This window comes from Glycine soja, chromosome 11, assembly GCF_004193775.1.
Source record: "Glycine soja cultivar W05 chromosome 11, ASM419377v2, whole genome shotgun sequence".
Lineage (NCBI taxonomy): Eukaryota > Viridiplantae > Streptophyta > Magnoliopsida > Fabales > Fabaceae > Glycine > Glycine soja.
In genome coordinates this window covers 36,193,481-36,217,273 of record NC_041012.1, presented here as the reverse complement: position 1 = coordinate 36,217,273, position 23,793 = coordinate 36,193,481, and the positions used below count along the sequence as shown (strand labels likewise).

Sequence of the window (23,793 nt, the reverse complement as noted above, 5' to 3'; positions counted from 1 at the left end):
ATGATATATAAATTATGTTGTCATGTAAGATTATTTTGATTGTGGATAATTTTTAAAATATATATAAATTTAATTTAAAAATAAAAGTGAAAAGGATAAATTAAAAAGATGAACAATTAAAAAATTAAGCACATAAATAAAATAAAATTTGTATAAAAAAATAAAAATAAAATAAAAGCAAGCAATTTGAGATGATTGAGAAAAAAAATATAGTTATTAAATTAAAATAAACTTATATTTTAACATGTGTGATGTACATGATAAATATTTTTTAAAAATAATTAAAAATTGTAATAAATAATATTTTAATTTAAAAATTATTTTTGAGTAATTTGAATTTTAAAAAAATATGAAAATAATAAGTTGAAAGATATAAATAGTTCAAAAAAATTAAGTATACAAATAAAAGATTAAAGGAGAATGATTTAAAATGAACAATACAAATATTTTTTTTGGATAAATGTTAAATCAAATTAAAATTTAAAAATATATTTGAAAGAATAATATTAAAAAAAACTACTGAATATACAACATATGAATAAACTTTAGCCTTCGTCTAAATTACCCGAACCTCTCACTATTAAGTTGACCATATTAAATTATTAAGATGAATAAAGTATGACTTAATGATAGTAATAAATAACAATAACTCTTAAAAACACTATCATTTTATAAAAAATTCTAAAAATATTTTTGTTCAAAAATAGATCTTAAAAGCATTCTCAATGAAAAAATTGATTCATATTTATAATATAGAAGTACATATTATATTAATTAATCGTTCAGCTTTTGAAAAGTAAAAAAGCACAAAACTTACACGTTTTTTTAGTATTTTTTGTGTTGTTTATCAAAGTTTCACATCAGTAATAAATGTTTATATTAATTATTAACATCACATAAAAATATTTTTTTATTAAAAAATGATAATATGTATTCAACTTTCTTGGAAATACTCTTACAGCAAATCTCACCATAGATTATCTTCAACTTTCTTGGAAAATGAAGTGAAGACAAAATTATAAGACAAGAAAGTAAAAAGAGAATTCAGCAGTCAAATAATTTCTGGAATAAATTACCTAAGTTCTTCACACCATACGTAAGGGCTACTTTTTTTTTTAATTCTTGCATTCCTTAATCCTAAATATATGCAAGATTCTTAGATGTCTTGCAACTTCTTGTAAATTTCTGAGATTGCATTCTCACCTCACCTACTCAATGGGAGAACCAAATATTTTCTTTTCTTTTTTCTCTTTTTCTTCTCTCGTGGTTGGGTAAAAACAACAATAATGATTTACGTAAGTACCAATTTCTTTGCACTTTTCAATTCAAACAGATGATGAAATTGGAAAGGAATTTCTTGGCTTCTGGAAATCCATGTCAATGCCAGATGACGATGCAATGGACTTTAGCTTTGACACTGTTTCTAAAGGCAAGAAGAAGACATTGGACTTTGAAAAAATTTAAGTCTTCCTAACTTCCTAAAGTTAAGAGTTTAGACTATGCAAAGTGAAGTATGGATGGCAAGGGTTCCGTTATTGGTTTCGTTCTGAATCTTTCTCTCAGTTCTCTGTTTTAAAGTGTTTTTCGTTTGACAGGTTCAATATTTTGCACTTATACTGTAGAAGGGTGATATAATAAATTAAATGTTCATTATTTTGATCTTTTGCATATATGTAGTGATTGTGATGTTTTATATAAAAGAGAATTTCATTTAAGGAACAAATTACCTGGATATACATATGTGCTTATGTAATGCAATTTTGACTTGTGAGTTTGTAATTCCTAATTTGACGTGTTACAAATAATCCTTGGTAGGGACATGAATTTTAATCTGGATGGTGAATTCAACAAGATATCATCATTTAAGTTGGACATGTCAGATCTTGATTTTACATGCCCAGCCAAGAAGAATTCCCAGTCTAAGGATAAGAAAGGAGAAGTTTCTGGTTCACAAGAAGGGAAGCAAGATGGGTTTAATTTCAGCTTTGATTTTAATGAGTAAGTGGTTGAAAATAATTGAAGCAATAATCATTTAAGGCACGAATATTTATTTTGGTTTATGCAGCATGAATGTGAGTGATTTGAAGGTATAAATCTATTCTCACACTTTTGCACCAGTTATTGGCATAGGTTGGGTAGCTTCAATTTTGATTCAAGCTTCATGAAAGTAGTAACTACCTCCAACAGTAGCCCAAGAAAAAAGGGAGTAACTACAGAAGGAAGTGATAAAGAAGGTGGTGAAATGCTTAAAACCAATGATGATGAAGGTGCTCGTGCATCTAATGATAGCACAACTGTGAAATCCCATGCATCAGTGAGGCTGGAAACTTCGAAGGTTGAGACTGTGGTTGGTAGCCCAGGGAATCTAGTTTCCAAACAGGATGGTTCTGTTTCCAAAATTTCATCCTCTGGGAATCTTGACATGCCAATGGAGAATCAAACTTTAGATATAAATAAACATAAAAGTACAGAGGAAATTGATCAACAAAGAGACTTACCTGAAAAGTCAAACTTAACAGGATCAAAATCTGAGCAGGTTATCAATATGGCAAGTTCTCAGTCAGTAGGTGAGAGTGATTCAGAACACCACACTATCTCAGACCAGCATACAAATGCTTTTTCATCTGGAACAAGAGTCAGTAATGTTTCAGGAGATAAACAAGTGGTTAACGATAAGACAACATATCAGTTTAAAAAATGTTTTCTTCTGGAACAAGAGAAATTAATGTTTCAGGTGACATACAAGAGGTTAATGATAAGGCAACAAACGTGAAATCTGATAGTGTAGACTTACAATTAGAGCATTCCTCCCCACATCACATCACTAAGTCAGATAGCAGTGTTGGAGAAGCAATTACTCTAGGTAGCAGTACCCAAGAAGGAGTTACTAGTGACCCTCAGCCAGAAAAGAGGTATACAAATTGTGAAAATATTAATAAAACTGATGCCTTGAAGAAGATTTCATGTGACAATGGCGACAGAGAAAACAAAAAAACAACTTCAGTGTGTCATTTGGCTCCCGCAAGCAGGTCAAATTATTATGATCCTTTTATTATTATGTCTTTATGAGTGTTAGTTTATAGTTTATTTCTGTTATTAGCTGAGTTTCTGAAAATGTTATTCTATAAGGTAGCAAGGACATGAGGTTAGTTTTTTTTAGATGTATACTGTTTTCACGATTTTCATTCAATTGATGCAGTAAACCTGTAGTTGAAAAAATGATGCTGATGAAAGATAAAAAACTCCAAGATCTGCAGTCAAATATGTTCAGCACACCAGAGGGCAAAAGGTCTTTAAAACAACCTTCATCCACAATTGGGACAAAGGGTAGTTCTCTTGGCAACGAAAAAAATATTGACATCCTCCTCGGATCCATTACTCAAGCACGGTGTGTTATGCTTGTGATAACAGTTATAGTTATTGGCCTTTCAATGGTGGAATGTTCATTTATATCACTCAACAGGGAGAACTTCAGGTCAAATGACACAAAACATGGAAGGAAACTGGTAGGTGATTCCCTCACAGATTCCAGCAAATTAATGAGGAATGCAGGAGTTTTGCTTGGTAGTAAAGATGATCTTAAAAGTTGTAGCAATACCAGGTAATATATATGTTCCTGGACTTCTGTAAAACTAGAAGCTTCTTGCTTTTACTGTCACTTTTTTCCACAAACTTCATAAATGATATTTTTGCAGAAGTTGGATTATTACTTCCATGTAATGAATGCGACTGTTTTTTCTAATCATGATCAGGGAGGGCATTGTTTCTGATGTCTCACCATGTTCAGGAAAATTGGCTGGGAATAAGCAATCATTTTTTGATGAAGTAAATAAAAGCAAGACCACATTTCTAGAAATTGGCATTTCAACTGAAGATGTTAGTATGCTGAGGTAAGGCAGCTTCTGTTGAGTGTTGGCTTTGTATACTCAAGTGAGTGGTAGAACTAGAAATAATACACCCGAATCCAGATAATATTTGTTATCAAGATTTTGTGTGGTTGGCTTTGCTAATCTGCTGTACTATGAATTAATTGGTGTTATTTGCCTATGTTTTTCTCTAAATATGGCCAAAAGAAATCAGAGTTTCACTTGAACAATTATGACAATTCAGCTATATTAGATGTCTTGGATTGAGTGAAAAAAATTAACAAGAATGAGATCAATAAATATTGAAGGGTTAGTTGATGAAAGAATATGAAGATGCATCTTTACAAGTATTTGTTTCTCATTCCCTATTAGTTTTTTTATTTATGTGGTTCTTAATTTTGTTATTTCTAGACATGGTCTTTTACCACTATGATAAAAACAATTTAAAGATGTGCCTTTGATACAGGCTTTGGTCCTCGCCATGATCATATACTGATTTTTCTCATTAAATTTAATTTGGTTTGTGAAAATTTTCTTTCCTTCAGTGCTTGGATCTTTAGATTATGATAAACTTTTCAGAGACCACTTACTGTAGATTCTTGATTCAATGTAATTAGACTCTAATTATTTACATCATTTTAGTTGATTTCTGGAAATTGGTGCTTGGGTGTAGAGAGATTTTTTAGTTAGATTTTAAGCTTTGAAGAAGTTATTTGGGATTATCATAATTTGGAGCATAAATTTCCGTTTTTTGAGGATTTTTGCAGTTCTCAAGTTAATCTTCCTGCTTAACAGAGAAGACTGCTATAATTACTACCCAGATATCTGTAAATTCTCAACCTGAAGCTTCAGGCAAGGAGTTCTCTCAGATCAAGGATTTCTTCCATAGAAGGAAATAAACTTTCTTCTTTTAAAAATTGCAAGATCACTCCTGCCCTTTCAAGCTTAAAAACTTCAAGGTCTGGTGCCAAGTGTAATACTTCCTTCTTCTGTTTTTCTCTTTAATTTCATGCAGAGACTGTTTAAATGAATTTTATGTTATCTCAGGAGCTTTGGAGCTAACAGGGTTCTAACAACTGCTTTACACCAAAAAGAAACAAACTCCCTAGTAAGCTCTGGCCAAAGCATGGACAAATGGGGTATTACAACATCAAAGAATGACCATTCTATTGACAGCAGTGACAATCAGAAGTCCTCAACCCCATTTTTGAAGAGGAAAACTATTGAGGTTTGAAATTTCCAAAGACTTTTACCTTTTGAAGATTGAAGGAAAAAATCATTTCTCAAATGATTTGACACTCACAATCCAAGACCTATACTTGTCACCTTTATTTTTTTTAATAAAGTCATATCTGCAAACGTCGTCATTCCTGTCTCCTGCTAAGTACTTTTGGTGCATAATTCTTCCCCTTGAACCCTCGGTCCACATCCATTCACATAGCTGGATGAATTTTTTTGTTTCTTCAAAGAAAAAAAAGAAAAGAAAATGAAGAACATAAAAATAACTTCATAACTTTATTACTCTAATATGAATATATGGTACCTTTGTGTTCAAACGAATCATCTTACAGAAATTCTTTGAACATCTAAAAGACTCAATTCCACAGGCTTCTGATGCTGATTTTACATTGTTGAGGCCCCTAAAGTGCATCTCCCAGTCTTCTCCTAGTAAAAGCAGGTCCTGCAGAACTAATTGATTGCTTTAATTTCTCTTTTTTGATAGATTCTGTAGTTTCTTTTATTGGAACTTCTGGAAAAGTAACAATTCTTAACTGCAGAAGTTCTAAAGAATCTTCAGAAGAAGTTGTTGGAGAGGTACATAACCAAAGCTTGGGGATTATTATATCTGATGTATTGTCATATATTTTTGATGATTGCTGTTTACTGATAAATGCAAGGAGACTTGGGGATATTTAAGTGTGATAATTGTCAATACTAGATTTTTTCTCTCTCTCCATATTACCCAAATTTCCTTCCATGAAAGTCAGGTAGAGAGTATGCCCAACAATTTACTCTACAATCATTCAACCTCTGGACTTAAAAGTTCACCTGTGATTAAAGTGACGGAAGTGGAAATACATGATCCTTTACTCATGGAAGATAATAACAATGTTGAAAAGGCTGAAGCGTATATTAAAGAACTTGAGGATGTGAGTGATCTGAACATTTTTATCATCTGTGGAATTGTTAGTGTTATGCTAAAATCATTCAATTTACCGGGTTATCAAATCTATAAGTATATTTAAGCAATAGGCGTGATATTGAAAAACAAAAGATAGTCTGCTGCCTGCTGGTAATAGTTGCCTTCTGCCATCTGGTATGAGTTGAGACATGAAAACGGTTTCATAGAATTCAAGAAGTTGGTCTGGTTACTGAAGAAACATGCTAATATGCTACTAGGTAAACACTTTCTATTTTCTGTGTTTAAACTTTGAAGTATCACTAGAACAGTCCACCTGTGCTTCGCACGTTAGCGGACAAATAAAAAAGCAACCCAATTTCAGTAAGAAAAATGCAGAATCAATAAAAAAGAATAAGTAAAGGGTGGGGAAAATTTACACAATGCTGACATCTGTCCAAACAGTTTATATATGAGTATATGAATGAATGATGAACATCTCCCTTGCTTTCAAGGCCTGTTTCACCATAATAACCCTTTTCTCAAATTAGTTACTGTGACACTGATATTTACTTTATTTTAGGCACTGTATAAGAGACATTTTGAAGGAAGTGTATCACATGAGAGATGAGAGTACCAAAGCAAAAAATCTCAATTGTATAATTAAAATAGACTGTTAAGATTAAAACTAATTATAATTATAATTTATAACAATCTTAACTATATATATGATTGTATGACTAAAATGAACTCTTCTCATACACTCACTAGATATGCTCCCATTTTGAATGCAAAATTTTTTGAGGACCAAATTCAGATCGGTGTGTAAAAATAAAAGATGGCTTTTTTGTTTCTCTGAAGTAAAACAGCATGTAATATCATACAATTTAGAATTTGTGAGCATACATGTTATTAGGACTGATGACTATGTTGGCCTGAGGCTGATCAAGCTACATGCAAGGAAAGACATTTATATCTTCCTTTATAGAGCCATTTCTTGTTCCTAAACTCCCCGTTCTTGTGTTTAATTGTTTATGCAAGCAAACCAAATTATCTCCTCTCTTAACAAAATTGTAATTTCATACACTTTCAAGTTGCAATTGTTTTTAAATTGAATATGTTCAGATCATTTTTAATGGTGGATTTCTTTTTAAATGTTATTTCTAGCAGATTTGTAACATGCTGAAAAAGAAGCAAGATGAAGCAAAAGAATTATTAGTTCAAGCCATTGTGAACGACAATAACTTGCTGATCCTTGACCATCCCATTCATGAAGAAGAAATATCCTCTCACTATTTTTTTTATTCATTTCCTTCTAATCATTTAAGAGTAGACATTAATGCTGGTTATTTCCTTGACATTTGTGAATATTCGAAAGGTACAGAAGTTTGCTTCCCAGTTGATGCCCAAGGGGATTCAAACTAGATCGGCTGAGGTATGTATGCATAAAGATCTTTGTTATGAGTAGACTGTTTTGCACAATAAAATTTGCCAGGGTATTAGTCATCATTTGAATTGAAGAACCGAATACATGTATTCCTTCAATGTTGTCTGAACCTGACTAACCTTTGCTTTCCTTAAAACGAGAGATTATTAGAATTTTGTCTTTTATTTGGTCTATTAAGGGTTTAAATTTGTATAGTCTATTGTGATGCATGTTTCTAGTCCATTTGAGCCTTAATTGTCTTACCTTATGCGTTAGTTAACTCAGCTAATTTTTTTACTAGGTACAGGAAAAAGGAAAAAAAGAAAAAAGAAAAGAAACTAGCTTTTCATCCAAAGCCTTTTGCATTTCTTTGAAAATTCTAGTCAGACTTTCTTCTTGAGAACCAACGATGAGGTTAACGAAAATTTGGACTCTATTGCACAATGAGTGGCCAAATTTAAAGAAAAACGAAGTGTATAATCCATGATTTTCTTCCTCAGACATGGGTCAGCAGTCCAATTGCTGAAAAGGGGGAAAGAATCTCGCAATTCTTCAGATAAAAACAGATTGTTGCTACTAGTTGTTGAATGTAAATATTTTTCTAAATTCTAAACTATCGGACTGTAAGGCATAACTATGATTCACAAATTAACCCATGAATTGTTTCAGAATGGGAGTTAATCCTTTCATCAACTCGCATTCCCGCAAAGAAGGAAACAAATCACCAAGAAGTAAATGAGCAACCATGTATGACTGTATGCTAATTAGCTCTAGATAAACTTCACAAAAAGACATGATTTAAACAGCTAAGCAAGCATGCATGTTAATTAGCTCCAAAATAAGTTTGACACATTAGCCATCATTAACTGTGGGGACTCTTTCAAAGGTCGAAAGGCAACAGGGTGAGAAATGGGGATACTCGATAAGACTAGCCCTTTTCTTTTTCGTATACGACATAGCAGCACACTCATTAGGCAAAAGATTGGCACTGGGGAGTTGAATAATGTGGTTGAGGATTGAACACAACCGATTTGACTCTAATAGGTCCAAAATGTATCTTTTTTAGCACATTTGTCCAAACAGAGTATTTGTATTTAGCTTACAAAAAGGACAATAAAAGTTTTTGACGATTAGGAAGTGCTCACATAGATACAAAAATCAATTGCACGACAGACTCAGACGAGTGTTTTTATGTCCTTGCCTTCTTGGACTTCCACTTGGATTACAATAACATAAAATAATGACTGCGAGCACCTGATGCCTATATATATACATGTTACCTCTTCACTAGGATATAAGTAACAAATCTGTCAAGCATTTTTCAAAATCTTGAGAGGTAAATGGCAAAACTGAGTTTCTGTTTCTGCACCTTACTCCTGTTGCTTTCATTCTCCTTGTCCGAGACTCGCCCCCTGAGGAATCATGATCCATTTTCTTCTCATTCCCACCCTAGCTCCCTCTTCTTTAGTAGTATCAAGCACTACATTTATCCAGGATCAGAAGGCAGCAGCCTAGCCAAGAAAAGTGTTAAGGTCTCTTACAGCATTGGGTTCAGAAACAGCAATGCAACAGGAAGCCATTACTACCGACCCAATCGAGTGAGTCCGGGAGGCCCAGATGCACACCATCACTTCAAAACAGTGAATAATACGCTAAATTAATTCTTGAAACTGAGTTTCAGTTAATTTAGTTCTTCAAATTTTAAAACTATCACTTTAGTTATTGAAATTAATCACTGGAGTCTTTGTTTTAATAATTTTTTCTAGGATTTATTATTTGTTTGTTTCTAAACCTTCTAAGATTTCTGTTTTTGGTTTTTAAATTTTTTTTACTAGTTAAGATCGCTTAAAGTATTTTTCGTCCTTATTTTTAATCTCTTAAAGTAAGGATAAAAAAAAATTAAGCGACTAAAATCAGTCAAAAAAAATTAAAAGACTAAAATAGAAATCTTAAAAAGTTTAGGGAAAAAATAGTAAACTTTTTTCTATAAGCAAAAGATTTTATTAATTTTTTGCTTATAAAAAAAAAGAATTATTAAAACAAAGACTACAGTGATTAATTTCAAGAATTACAATGACGGTTTTTCATAATTTCAAGACTCATTTGGTGTATTATGGTGAAAACAACTATTAGTGGAGGGCAAGCTAGGGGAGAGATGTTAGATCTACTGTGTGTGTTTAAGTTTTGCTAGTATGAAATGACGATTTATAATAATGGAAATAAAAAAAATCCTTTCACAAAATGACATGATCGTGTTACTATGAGAATAAAAACACAAACAAAATTATCAATAAAAAATACTCCATTTAGCACCCTAAGGGTGGCATGCGATTCTTGTAAAATAGGTGGAAGGATTATTTTGTTAGACCTTGTACGTTGTAACACGAATCTCTTTGACTCCAATAAATAACATAGTAGTATTTCCTTTTGTATTTTGATATGCGATCACACGTAGCCAAAATGGCATGCAGATTATTGAAGTTATTTTCTTTATATTTAAACTTGGGTTATACTGTTATAGCAAATAGACTATACTTCTTTAAGCACCAAAAAAAAAGGACTGATTCTACTATCCTCTCCTGCTGCTGCATTCTGTCCAGTTAACATCCAACCCACATCTAAACCATTAAATTTTTTATGACCCAGTAAATTGAGAGGAATGAGAATATAATGGATTGTTAGAATCCAGTTCTTGACATGAAGAAAAATTACTACAGTGATTTGTACTATAATTCCTTTGTGAATCGTATTAACGTAACAATTATAAATATAAATATACATACGAGCTTTCTTTATAAGTATGAATGTTCAGCCTCCTTAAAGATCCACTTCATGCGTATCAAATTAAACAATACAAGATTCACACAATTAAAGTTATTTTTCTTAAAAATTCCGATCATGTAAACATAAATGAATTTTGAACCTAGTCTGAGCTTTTCTACACACACACAAAGAGAAAATGTTATTTCCTTCCGGATAACATCTGTGTTTAAAGACGATTTAGGAGATCTTAATACCCACAAAAATTTTAGATTGTAGGAACATGTGATAATTTAAAAGAAGATAAACTATCCAATAGGGAGGTCCTAAGGAGGATCCAAATTAGGTGAACAATAATTTTTGAAGCCGCTCAAAGATTCGATGCGATGTTCATTTGGATATGCATGGCTTTTTACTTTTGCATATCTACTTTTTTCTTTTTTCTTACTTATTTTTGTCTTTCTATCTTGAATCTTGATCTTCCCTTTGTATCATGTCATTTATTACAATTTTTTAAAACTTTTTCTCTCCTTTTTTCTTCTCCGAGTATATGTCTCTCTCTCTCCCAAAGGGGTGTGTGAGAGAAAAAATTATTGTTTCCACTTTGATGCTCTAAGTAGTTTTATTGTAGATTCTGAATCAGAATCAATGGTATATGCAAGAGCTGTGATGCACAATATGTTAATCGGCTGAAAACCTGACCATTGGGCATCGCAGAAGGAAACTAAAAAATAATAACTAGTCAATACATTTTTTAAGTGGGAAATACTTTGTGGTTAATAAAAAAAAAATATACGAAAGTGCACCTTAAAAAAAATATATGAAGGTCAATTGCGATGTAGTGTGTTGAAAAGATAAAAGGCCACGTTAATGCCAGTTAAGCAGAGGATAGTGAGGATAAGGTAAAGAATATAATAGAAACGATATCCTCTTATCAAAGTGGGTTTTCTCTTTATATGTTGTATTTTCCCTGCTTGTAGTAACTAATTAATTAAGGTACATCACTTAACAATTGCATGGCTCAAATCTGTAGATTTATTGGATCAATATACTCAAAAATGATATCAATGCATGCCTCTGGAATTCAGTTGAGCCATAAACTATATTCATCAATTCATTCTCATACAGGACGAAATAGTCGGTAGAACAATGCCGACCAACATTTAACAAATAAAAGCAACGGCAAGCACTTGATTAGGTTTTATTTGTAGAAAAGAATGATGTGGGGTTGGGTTGAGACTTAAGCTTTTTGTCTCAGTTCATTCTTCATATTTAATTACTACATACAGAGCTGCAAATCTTTGATTACCAATGTTACAAGATCAGATAAGATAATGGAACAATTTAAACACATGATGATAAGATATAGCTCTGTTATGATATCCTTTCTCTTGGCATTTAGTCTTGGAGGAGTGTTTGGCATAATTATATTATTCATGTCATGTTCTCTTCCTGTAATTGGACTAGTCCAAGGTGAATTTGGATCAGGCAGCTAGGGATTATATCAATGCAGTCAAATAATGTAAACTCATTTTTGTTTAGGAAACTCCAATGCATAACGATAAGCTTAGAAGCATATCAAGGAAGAACTCCAAATCTTCCTCTTTCAACAAACATAGAAGATCACCTAGTTAGAAGATCAATTTTTATAAGCTTTTGAAAAAATAAATCAAATGGAAATGATGCACACTTTAAGGGGAGTAACATTTATTTTCTCAAAAGTTTAGTAATAGAATAAATAGAGAGAGAAAAAAATGGAGAAGATTCAACAAACCCCTTCTTAACATGCATAAAGCAAAGTTAGCAGATGACTTTGGGCAGCGTGTGATACCCCCTTGGGATATGTACGGTGCGATAGGGATTTTCAGATGGGAGGCACAGTGCAAAACTTATTATTTTGCAATGGGAGAGTTATTTTGACCATTAGATCTTTCAAATTCGTAATTGGTGGCTTAAAATGATTTCCTTTGTTCTTTTTCTGCTTTTCATTCTCTCTACCCTTCTTATTCTTCCTTTGTCTCCTCCTCTCCCCCTCTATCTCCTTCCCACCACAAGTATGAATCAAGAACAAGGTTGTTTCGCAGCCCACACCAATGATTGTCACAGATCAAGAACATATTTCAAGAAGGAAAAATTAGAAAGAAAATCATAAAATAAAAAGTGAACCAAATTTCAACCATTGATAAAAAAAATTAAATAATGAGAATTATAATATCTAAGACCCTTATGATTAGTGTAGCTAATGCTTTGAAAAACTACATCTTACCATTTTATGCTTCTAGCTGCTTAAATTTTAGAATTTAGTTAGAATGTATTTATCATATAAATGTTTTTCTTTTTACAGTATCATTTAATCACGAATACAATAATTATATATGATAAAATTATTAACATTTATAATAATTGTTTTAAAAGTCATGTTTATTTATGAGCATTTCTAATCGGCAGGTTATCAATATAAAAGCAATCATTAATAATATGTCAAAATTAAATTAAAATGTTTATTTTGCTTTGAATATAAAATAACATTAGTTATTAATGTTTTTTTTAAGAAACATAAGTAATTAATGTTGGTCAGACAATATCATGCCTCTAAAAACCGGGCCATGAAGCAGTATTATGAACTTTTCCAAACCCAAAAAAGTGTTTAGACCATGCATTGCATGACCCAGTGGATTCGAAAATAAATAAGAAGCACTGATATCATGTCTTTTTCTTGATCGAAGAGTTGAATGATTGAAAGAGATTGCTATTGTTTTTGGAAATTCACATAATGTGAAGTTTTTATAGTTCAATAAAAGGATATCAGCAAGTCATTTAAAATGGCTTAGCAACAATTAAATTTGTGAATGGTGAAGATATAAAATCATCATTTAGATAAAAAAAAAAAAACAACTAATGAACCATGATAACACAACTAAAAACCTACCTTTATATTAAGTTAGAAGATGGCATGCAAGAAAAAATACTTTTATATTAATATTATTACAACAATAAATAAAAAAGTATAAAATCTCCCTAATAATTTAGTTGTTAATTTAATTTTAGGTAAATTGTTCATCATCATGAACTTTTATAAATTTTCTCAGCAATTTCTTAAAAAGATATTTACCCTCATCTATTATATTGTCAATATATGATTAAATAAACTTACCATACGTCATAATATGTGATTAAATGATAATATAAAAAAATTACATTGTGAATGTAGTTTAAATAAATTTAATCTTTTATATTAATTAATTTACGTATAAATATCAACATATAAAAGAAAAATAAAATTTTTCAATTAAAAAAATCAAAAAAGTAGTTAAATTTGTTCAAGTAAAAATAAAATTAAGAAAACAATGATGATCTGCCTACAACTTTTTAAAAATTTTAAATGTTAAATATCAAATGAAAGATTAAAAAATCAAATTTGAAATTTTTTCATTTAATTAAATCTAAACTTAGTAAAAAGAAATTTTAAATTTGATTAGATAAAAGAAAACATCCAACAAATTAATTAAAAGAAAGCATTCTATAAATTATTTAAGTAAATCAAAAGATAGTAAGGAAGAAAAAATATATAATTTAAATGTTGATATAATTTTAGATAAACTATTCATATTCATAAGTTAGTTTAAAGTTTCTGTGTTTCCATAAAAAAAAATGTTCATTTTCATGTATTATATCTTATATATAGTTTTGGTAGAGTTTATTTTTTATGTATTGATATAGGGTAAAAATTTGTATATTGTTTCAATTTTATTGGATGTGCTTGAAAATACAATTTTTCTATATTTTAAATCATTTAAAAATATTTTTAGGTATGATTTTTAAAGTGATCTTCATCAAAGTCAACAAATGTATGTTGTAATTCTTATATGACGCTGTTGTCAGATACACTATTGAGAACTAATATTGCCCACTAAAAGCATGCTTGGGCAACTAAACCGAACAGAAAACTTAAGACAACTTGTTTTACAGTGTCCAATGGGCATGAAAGGTAGTGAGTGACCTAAAATACTAGGTACACCTAAAAAAGGACCGAACATCTCTCAGAGCTTGTGACTTTAATATGTATGATTTTGCTATTCATTAGTACCTTAAAGATAATGGTCAAGGAGTTAATGTATAATTATTATTTTTTATTTAAAACTACTGGTGGGATATATTTTTAACATTAGATTATGCTTTTAATAATTTTTCTTCTATTTTTTATTCTTTAACCGTACAATTCTTGGTTTAATGAGTAGCAAATCATGGGTGACCCAGTTAGTAGGTTGCCCATAACCCATGGTCGGTGGCAGAGATTGGAGAAAAAAGATATCCAAGATATATACACCATTTATTCTTGTACATAGTGGGGATTTAAAAAGGTACAAAACTTTTCTAAGTATGTTATTAATATAATATGATATGGTTGATAGAGATAATCATATAGTATTGTTTTAAGTATATAATTTGAAATCTGATTTGTAAATGGGTGTATAGAAAAATATTTATTTAAAAAATATCAAATTTTTAAACAAATCTCAATGCTTTGAAGGGCTAATTTTTAACTCCCAGTTAGAGATAACTTGGGTTTGTTTTGGTAATTTAGGTTCATCCAAACCAAAACATGACCAAATTCATTAACATCAACTATTGGAGAATTAGAAGAGACAAAATTTGATTTGAAACCTTTGTTTCATCATACGCATATGAACCTCTAATTAACAATTTTTTAACCTATTGGCTAACAATTACATTTATAATGACAACATAAGCTGTATCATATTGTCATTGTGATTACAATTTTGGCCTATAAATATGCATAGTTTTGCCTCGGAGCCCTGCACCAAGATCCAAAGTTACTATATATTTTTCAACTCCAAAAGCTCCTCAATGGCAATGTCAAAGTTCTGGTTGTGCACAATCTTGGTCTTGTTGTCAATTATTGTAATCTCTGAACAACGTTCTCTCCCTTCATCCTTTGAAAGAAGCACCACCAAATCAGATTTTACATTGAGTGCTGACGGAATTGCCATAGTTGTTTCAGGACTCAAACTCAAAGGAAAGGAGATTGTCAAATATAAGACCAATCGTCTTAGTCCTTCGGGCCCAGATCCGAAGCACCATTGAATATTGATTGATCATCAAGAATTGGGAATTGGGATGCTCCAATTCTAACTTTGGGATCATGAATAATTTCATGCTCCTTCTTGTTGTTAACAATAAATAATGTGCATTCAGCAATAAAACTTTGAAACTTTTGATGCTAATTCAGGTGCGATAGTACCTTTAGATCATTTTTTTTTTATAATCAGGATATTGTTGACCGAGATTGAAAGAAGTCGAGATATGTCATATGTGCAAGCTATTATTTAAATATCACTTAACTGCCAACTTTTTTTTATAATAAAAATAGAGAACCATGAGTTTCAACTAACATACATGGAATTAAAACTTCCTTTGGACAATTTAGTGCGTGTTTGATTTACTATTTGCAGCCTTACATACGTCTATTTACACTTTTCAAAACTTTAAATGGAGAAGCAAGTATCTTGATGGAAAATATGAGAGTTTTTTTTTTTTTTTTTTTTGCTGAATTAGAAAAATATGAGTTACGTTCAATCTTATGTTTTTTTCAAACACAACCTTAAGAGGTTAATTTGATATTTACTTTATTTAGCTCAAATACTGACACATAAGACATTGATTAATTCATCTATCGTGTGTTGACTGACCCAATATAAGAATACTATACTAGAAGAATAACAAATGTATGCTCTCAGCCTTACGTAAGACGGTTTTTCTTCTTTTTCCCCCCAAAATTAAACTACACGAAAAGCCCAAGCCAAACCATCAGTTCTTCCATGGGGTTACTATTCGTACATTCTTTTTGTTCTTTGCACTGTTTAGAATTTTTTCATATTTTTTATTTAAAAATTTATTACAAAATCATACAAAAATTAGTTTCCGTGATATATTTTTATGAACACATCCATGTATCAACTGCCTGATAATAACTCCATCAAGACACTACTCCATTGCAAATTTTTTTATTGACAAATATTAGTTTTTAATTGTTAGTAGAAAATTCAAATGCATGATCTTTCTCATTTTTCTTTTTTCTTCGTCACTAAGGAATCTTTCAATCTTATAATTTCTCTGCTTCATAGCAATTAACCTTTATCATTTTATGTTGGATCATATCTGCACCTGTTTACCAAAATGTTTATGTCCCTTTGTTTCAAACTTAGTATAATTAATTTTAAAAGAATTGAGTTTGAAAATCTTATTTTAAAAGTGAGTTTAGAAAAATTAATTTCTCTTTTTATAAGCTAGAAAATTTAATTTTTTGAGTGATAAATTATTTGTTTGTTTGAAATTCTTTTCCATTACAAATGGAAGAATTTGCTTTGCCAATGCAATTAATTATTCATGGCGTCAATTTTTTTTTTTTAAAAAAAGTAAATTCTCATAGCAGAAATGTCCCTTAACAATCTGTAAAGGCAAAAATCACTATAAAGAGATTGAATTGTGATTTATAATTTTTTTGCAAATCTTTTTCACAATCACATCTTATATATCGTCTGTCAAGCTATTTTAAAGAGAAACTTAAAAAGAAAGAGTAGACCGTCACTAGACGATAGTCTCAAAGCGCTGTTGTTTTATAAAAACAAAACCAAAGACGACATAATTTTTAATATCACTATACAAGGTTTGTTATAATGTATAAAAGCAATTTATTTTTCAGGGTTAGGGTAAAATAAGGATTTCATATATGAAATGATCAGATTATAACTTACATTAATGATTACACTATTTAATAATTTTTAATTGAATCAAAATCTAGATTAAAAATTATTTTCATATAAATTATATATATACAAAACTTCTAAAGCTGATATACAATTATTTGACAAAATTCACATGATATATATGTTTCGTACACACAAATAAAAGTTTTATATTAATGATAGATTTTTTTTGACTGCTTATATCGTAGTGATAGATGTTTTTTAAGAGGACATAGTAGTGATAGATACAAACACATTAATGAAAAAATCATTCACTCACTTCCTTCCTCTGTATATGTCACTTAATATTATAATATTGTTTCACTTAAGACTCTTCGGTTTCGCCACGTAGCTCTCAAAAATCTCCACAGTTGTTTTGATCGAAAAGCAAATTATTAAAAATAGAAAATAACATTCTATCCTTGATTTTTATAACACATATATGATGAAAAATATTATCCCAACATGATAAAGCTACAAGCAACTTAACGTGATTCCATCAACAAGATCTGCATCCACCATCGCAATAGCATTCATCAAATCAATCTATTACACTCAGGCCATATCCAATTAATTAGCATACTTTGAAAGGGAAACTAAGAAATGATAGCCATTGATTTAAAAGTTAACTATTATTATTGTAATAATTATATATTAACAAAAAAACATTATTTGCTAACAATTTAATATTGGGTATTATAGTAGTAGTTATCTAATGAAAATTAAACTATTAGTATATATTTTATAAATTATTATACTAAAAAATTTAGTTGGTATAGAATATTAACATATATCAATACATCATATGTTAATGCAATATATCATATATTATTAATATAAATCTTAATGTGTTTATTATATTAACAATTTAATTTTTCAGGAAAGTGTTTCACTTGAGGAGGTTCCTATTGAGGTTGCCTCTCTAGTTCACTATGATGTATTGAATGTTTATGAGATTTTTGAATAAAAATTAACCAAATTTTTCTTTAAAAAATAATTTAATTTTATTACACAACGGTCATACTCAAGAAAGTAATATTTTAACATGACTATTTGTCTCTAAATATATAAATGATATTTTTTAGTAGTATGCACACACAACAAATTATATTATAAATTTTTAAGTATATTACTTATTTATTTTTCAATTAAAAGTTATGCATTCGCATTTTATTCTTAATATAAAATGTGACTCTCACTTTCGATGAGTTAAATCCAGCCTAGGGGGAATATAAAAATCATATAGGGGATGAATTGGAAATAAATAAATTTAAGTATGTATAACTATATTTTTTGGTATGCACTAATTATACTGGAATTTATTGATATTCAAAATTATATTAATAAATTATATAATTACTTATGGTTTTACATAAAAATTAAACATTACACATATAATTTTAGTAAAATAGTTCCATTATCTCTGGTGTTTATGTAAATATTTATAATCATTAGCTATCGATCTTGATAAATAAAAGCATGACAGGGAGGGATGAGAATGAGCTGGATTTGTGAGAAAAAACTTAAATTCGATTCTCATAAAATATATACGTATTTTAGAAGGGGTGATAAATTTAAGTGTGATTAAATATATATATAACAATTTCAAAAAACTAAAATTTATATAAAAAAAATATATCTCGAGTTATTAACGGAAAGCAAATTTTTTATTTATGATGGTTAAAAAATAAAAACATGAAGAACAACCACAAATTCAATTGCTAGATAGAATTTTCAACATAAATCAGACCATTAGATAAAATCCAAATTTAGAAGGGGCTTTCTTCAATAATATGATGACTTCATTTTTAATGTAAGAAATTGAATGAAAATTAAAGTCAAACAGTATAGTAACTAATTAATTAAATTAAAAATAAGTTCTTTGGAGCAAGAATTAAGGGAAAAAGTAAGAAGTTTCTTACAATATCAATATTTAGATGAGAAATTATGGCTGTATTAACTTTAACATTTACTTTTATAAATATATTATTATTGCATAATTACTTATAAAATATTTTTATTTTCATTAATTCTTTAATTATTATCGTTAGAATAATAGATAATAAAACCATTAACTTTATATAGCATTTATTGTTCAGCTAACAACCTCTTGAACGTGAATTAAAAAACAACCATTTATTTCATACAAATCTATTAGACAAATTAAAATCTTAATTTGTTCCTAACACATTTCTTCCTTATCCACAAGAATCCTTTTGATCCTTAATGGAATTCTTTAACACATGGGCAGCTTGCTGACACGGGCTGACATAAAGGATAACTACCAAATCACTCACTTAACGTAATATTAACTGGAGTGAACTAATAAATAAGATTCACCTTGCAAGATAAAATTTATATATAGCACGTACGCGAATTTGTTTTTTTTTTTATTTGGTAGATTATAGCCCACAAAATTTAACAATACATCATTTGACATTTTTTATGATGACTTGATTAATTTTTTACTTTTCAATAAGAGGTCGAACATGAAAAAGAAAAAATAGTATAGTAAAATATAAATAATGTTAAGGAAAAAAGTTTATTAGCTGATATTTTTTGGTCTGACACAAAACCTAGTCAGATTGCCAATCTAATGCGTAGCTTTTATTTAGGATCATCCAGGTTGTCGTCACCTAATTTTTTTATATATATAAAAAAGTATAAACATAATATAAAAATTTGCAGTTATATATATATAGTAGTATAAATTAACTGGAGGCACGTCATGCACATAGAAATCCAACTTCAGAAGTGCACACTATTGGTTTTGCTGGCCTAGAAAAGTGGATATCACACATCAATCACAGCACCATTGGCCGATCCATCTAGTATTTGGCAAATTGCAGCGAAAACCAGATTAATTTCAATTCATGCATGATCTCAATAAATCAGATACACTTCACCGCACTTTCAGTGATACAGAAATCATACGACGTAGTATGATATGTATATAATAATCATATAGGAATTACTATAAATACCACATGCTTGGCTATAATCTTTCCTACACTAGCCACCACATTATCCAATAAGTTTCCAAAATAGTATTTTCTTTCTCTTCAGCTAACATTGTGAGAAGGATCACTGGTAGAATGGCTATGTTAACGAGATTTTTGGGTTGCATTTGCTTGATCTTGATTTTAAGTGCAGGAAGTGAGGCACGGCCTTTGAACCCAACAATTGTAAGGGACGTCCTTGGAACCTTGAAGTGGACACCAATACAACCAATTGCAGAAGAAGGTGGACAGCGTGGTACACAAAGATTGAGTCCAGGAGGACCTGATGCTCATCATCATTAACTTGTATATATATATATATAAGCCAACGATGATGAACATCAAATCCTCCAGTTTACCAAGTTTATATAAAATTCTAATGTATACTACTGTCATTGTCTTTCTTGTCTTTTATCTTCTTCTTTTTCTTTATCATTCGCATGACATGTATGGAGAATTTGTGAGAATAAATTTTGTAATTGATCAACTTCTGTATTTTATGGAATTAGTTACTCATCATCATGACTTCCAAAATATTGGTGCATAGAAGAGAAGAAAAAAAGAGTTTGTATAAACCAGCAGCCGTAGTACAGCATTGTTACACTGTTACTCATTTGATTGAATGAGTAAAAGTGATTACGTTAGACTTGTATTAAGCCATGTACAGGTATTAACCAAGTAGTACTAACTAACCAAGTAGCAACTAAGTGTGAATAAATAATAACAAATCTCCAACTAACTATATCCTTAATAGTAAACATAATGCAATGTCGAATTTAAAATTAATGGAACCATTAATTAAGGAACTAAAACGCTTGTGAGGCGGAGAATTTGAGTTGTGGTTTGGTTGTTGTTGAGTCGTACGTTTTAAGATTGGGGTACCATAAAGGATTGTTCATGGGAAGATGATGATTGTATCGACAAATGCTTGGTGAGGCAGTCCACGAGACACCTGAAAATATACAGTAGAAACATGTTGAACCTGCAAAGTGCACAAAAATTATTGTGTGATTCATGGAATCGCGCTGTGCCATATTGCATTGAGGATAAGGTAAGTGGCACTAAAACTATATAGATTATAGATAGTGAGAATTGAACTTAAATGCACAGTATGGATAACAAAGATTAGACATTATATATATATATATATATATATATATATATATATATATATATATATATATATATTCTATGATTATTAGATGTAATAGCTATTTACCTTAGGCATGCAACAAATGGCAAGTGGCCATGGCGTCATCCAACTGTGTCACTAAAATGAACCCTTCACCATTAATCTTATTCCTGTTTATGACTCTTGGCGTCTTTGTTGAAACTCTATCAACTCGTATGAAAACATATATAATATTAATTAATTATATAATTGTTAATGTAAAGGGAATACAATATAGACAATAACTCATGTCTTATCCTTTTTCGTGCATTTTTAAGTTGTTTCACATGGAACATATACATTTTGAATTACACTAATAACGTGAAGGAGTTAAAATTATGGTCGAAGCCGAATTAAAATTAATCTTTTTTTGAACTTCAATATTTTTGAGTTATATAGGTCAAGACTTTTTTTTTTTAAGTCTAGAAACCAATGCACAACAAGAGGATGCTCCACGCATCTGATCGAATTTGACAGTCTAGTTATTTCTTTTAAGGCAAAAAATTTTGCAAATCTTGTTAGGTCGAGTCTTTTTAGTTGTGCTTACCCTTTGCTTTTCATAAAATATATACTCTAATCCTTTATGCTTAAAGTTCTTCCAACTCTATCTAATGCTTAAAGTTCTTCTCCAACTCTATCTAGTACGTAGTTTTCAATTTTGCCGCTTGTCAAATAGATTGGTTGGATAATTTTTTACTCGGATTATAATAGAGGAATTAAAAATATCAATTAATTAATTCGTTTACGATTTATTAAAAAAACTATTAGAAATATTCACTTTCATTCGTGATTCATTTAATAAAGTTTATCTAATCTATTTATTAACTTTCTTAAAACTATTTTTTAAAATTAAATATTTTTATGATTATTTTAAAATCTACCAGTTATAAAAAAACTAAATGTTTTATAAATTTTTTTGTTTAATTCACTTTAAAGAAATAATCATTTGTGGTTATTATTTTTATAAAAGTTTTAAAAATAAATATTTATTTTAAAAAATAAACTATTAAGTCATAAAATTAATATTTAAGAGATTATTCTAAAACTATATAACTAATTTTAAAATAATCAAATATGTTGGACTGATTTTGATTCATAACATATTAGATGGTCACGTTAGATTAAAAATAAGATAGGATGTATTAATTGTATTCATCCATTTAACTATACATATACGACCTATCAAATCTTATTAATCAAATATTTTTAGAAAGAAAAACAACTAAATAGATGGAATTAGATTATATATATATATATATATATATATATATATATATATATATATATATATATATATATAATTAAACGTTATACAACTTACCCCAAAATCTCAAAACCAATAGATAAATCATTTTCTCAAAGGTGCTATCCCTAGCTACGATAGGACTTTCAATGGCTAAATCGCCTACCTGATGGCTCAGGACATCTTCCTACAAGAATGAAGCCTAAAAACTACTCAAACACACAATGGTGAATATTTACATTTACGTGGTGTTTGGTTTAAAGGGACGAAAGAGGATTGAAAGTGTTCATAACTGAAAATCAATAAATTAAAGGGTACAAGTTTAGGTGTTTCTTACATGTGAAATGTTTTAAAAAAATATGAGATCCACGTATTTTTACTTTCATCTCAAAAAAGAGAATCAAACAAAAATAATAAAAGACATACTTAAAAACACAAACTACACACAAATTTGTTGGCTGCCAAATTTGTCCCTCATTGGCACTTGTGAAGTAATTTTTTTTTTCAATTACGCATTTAGTTTCACTAATTTTTAAATTTATCTTTTTTAGTCTTTATAATTAATAAGTGAATTTTTTAATTCCTGAAATTTACATTTTATTTTTCAAAAGGTTCTGTGGTTAAAATTATTTAAAAGATTTTTTAGAAATTAAAATATAAATTTTAAGGATTAAAAAATTTACTTATTAAATTTTAAAACTAAAAAATTCATTTATTAACTATAAGAACTAAAAATGATAAATTTAGAAATTATATGAACTAAATAATTAATTAAACCTTTTTTTTCTATCTTTGTTGTTAGTGCTTCCTTCTCCGAAGCTCGTTCAACTCCTATCATTACAAATAAAAAAGTTAACCTACGAGACATTTAATTGATTATCCAAATTCCATAATCAATTATGGTTATATTTAGTAAAATTAGTTAAAAATTGTAAAGTTAGTTAACAATTGAAAACTGAAAGTTGATAATTAGTTAAAAGTTAAAAGATTAGTTTATTAAATGATCAGTGTTTGATCAAATTAATTATTAAAATAACTAAAAATTATAACATAAAAATAATAAAACCATTATTTATTTAAAAATGATAGTCAAGAAATTTAATAAATATATTAAAAATAATAAGAGAAGGAAACATAAAAAAGCTGGAAGTTAAAAGCAGGTAACATTTTAAAAAAATTACTTCGGTTTTAAAAAATATTAAAAATCACTATAAAAAATTATTAAAAAATTTATTTATCGAACAACCAAACAAGTTTTCAATTAATACAAAAATTTAAAAATAAGTAAAATGTCTTACCCAACGTAACATATATCTTTAATTTGAAAAAAAAAAGTTTTCATCGCATATAGTTATGGAAACGTGTTTTTTTTTTTGTTGGGGTACGATTAATGTACATTTGATTAATCTTCCTTTTTCAGTTTTTTTATTAATTACTCTAAT

The 23,793-nt window shown here is 29.2% G+C and overlaps 1 protein-coding gene across 7 annotated transcripts; it reads left to right on the top strand.

The window, feature by feature from the left end:
* The first annotated feature begins 1,142 nt into the window (after positions 1-1,142).
* LOC114374983 (uncharacterized protein At4g18490-like) lies at positions 1,143-9,843 on the top strand. 7 transcript variants are annotated; one of them, XM_028332715.1, is made up of 12 exons: positions 1,148-1,998; positions 2,119-3,029; positions 3,200-3,601; positions 3,753-3,890; positions 4,634-4,825; positions 4,914-5,094; positions 5,474-5,544; positions 5,645-5,681; positions 5,855-6,016; positions 7,156-7,266; positions 7,355-7,420; positions 7,713-9,843. In XM_028332715.1, exons 6-12 carry the CDS (start codon positions 4,993-4,995, stop codon positions 7,809-7,811), a joined length of 648 nt encoding a protein of 215 aa, XP_028188516.1. In that variant the 5' UTR covers positions 1,148-1,998; positions 2,119-3,029; positions 3,200-3,601; positions 3,753-3,890; positions 4,634-4,825; positions 4,914-4,992; the 3' UTR covers positions 7,812-9,843. The 7 variants fall into 7 exon arrangements, 4 of the variants coding, with proteins under 4 accessions (XP_028188516.1, XP_028188515.1, XP_028188513.1 ...); XM_028332714.1 differs by lacking the exons at positions 4,914-5,094; positions 5,474-5,544; positions 5,645-5,681; ... (2 more) ...; positions 7,355-7,420; positions 7,713-9,843 and having other exon boundaries at positions 1,163-1,998; positions 3,200-3,388; positions 3,464-3,601; positions 4,662-4,820; XR_003658672.1 differs by lacking the exons at positions 4,914-5,094; positions 5,474-5,544; positions 5,645-5,681; ... (2 more) ...; positions 7,355-7,420; positions 7,713-9,843 and having other exon boundaries at positions 1,151-1,998; positions 3,788-3,890; positions 4,662-4,820.
* Positions 9,844-23,793: the final 13,950 nt, after the last annotated feature.

Bases quoted from the DNA above. Each gene is read 5' to 3' on its own strand.
- LOC114374983 (XM_028332712.1), top strand. From the start codon at position 2,698: ATGTTTTCTTCTGGAACAAGAGAAATTAATGTTTCAGGTGACATACAA. The intron at 3,602-3,752 runs GTAATATATATG...AATCATGATCAG, and splicing joins AAAAGTTGTAGCAATACCAG to GGAGGGCATTGTTTCTGATG. The intron at 3,891-4,661 runs GTAAGGCAGCTT...CCTGCTTAACAG, and splicing joins GAAGATGTTAGTATGCTGAG to AGAAGACTGCTATAATTACT.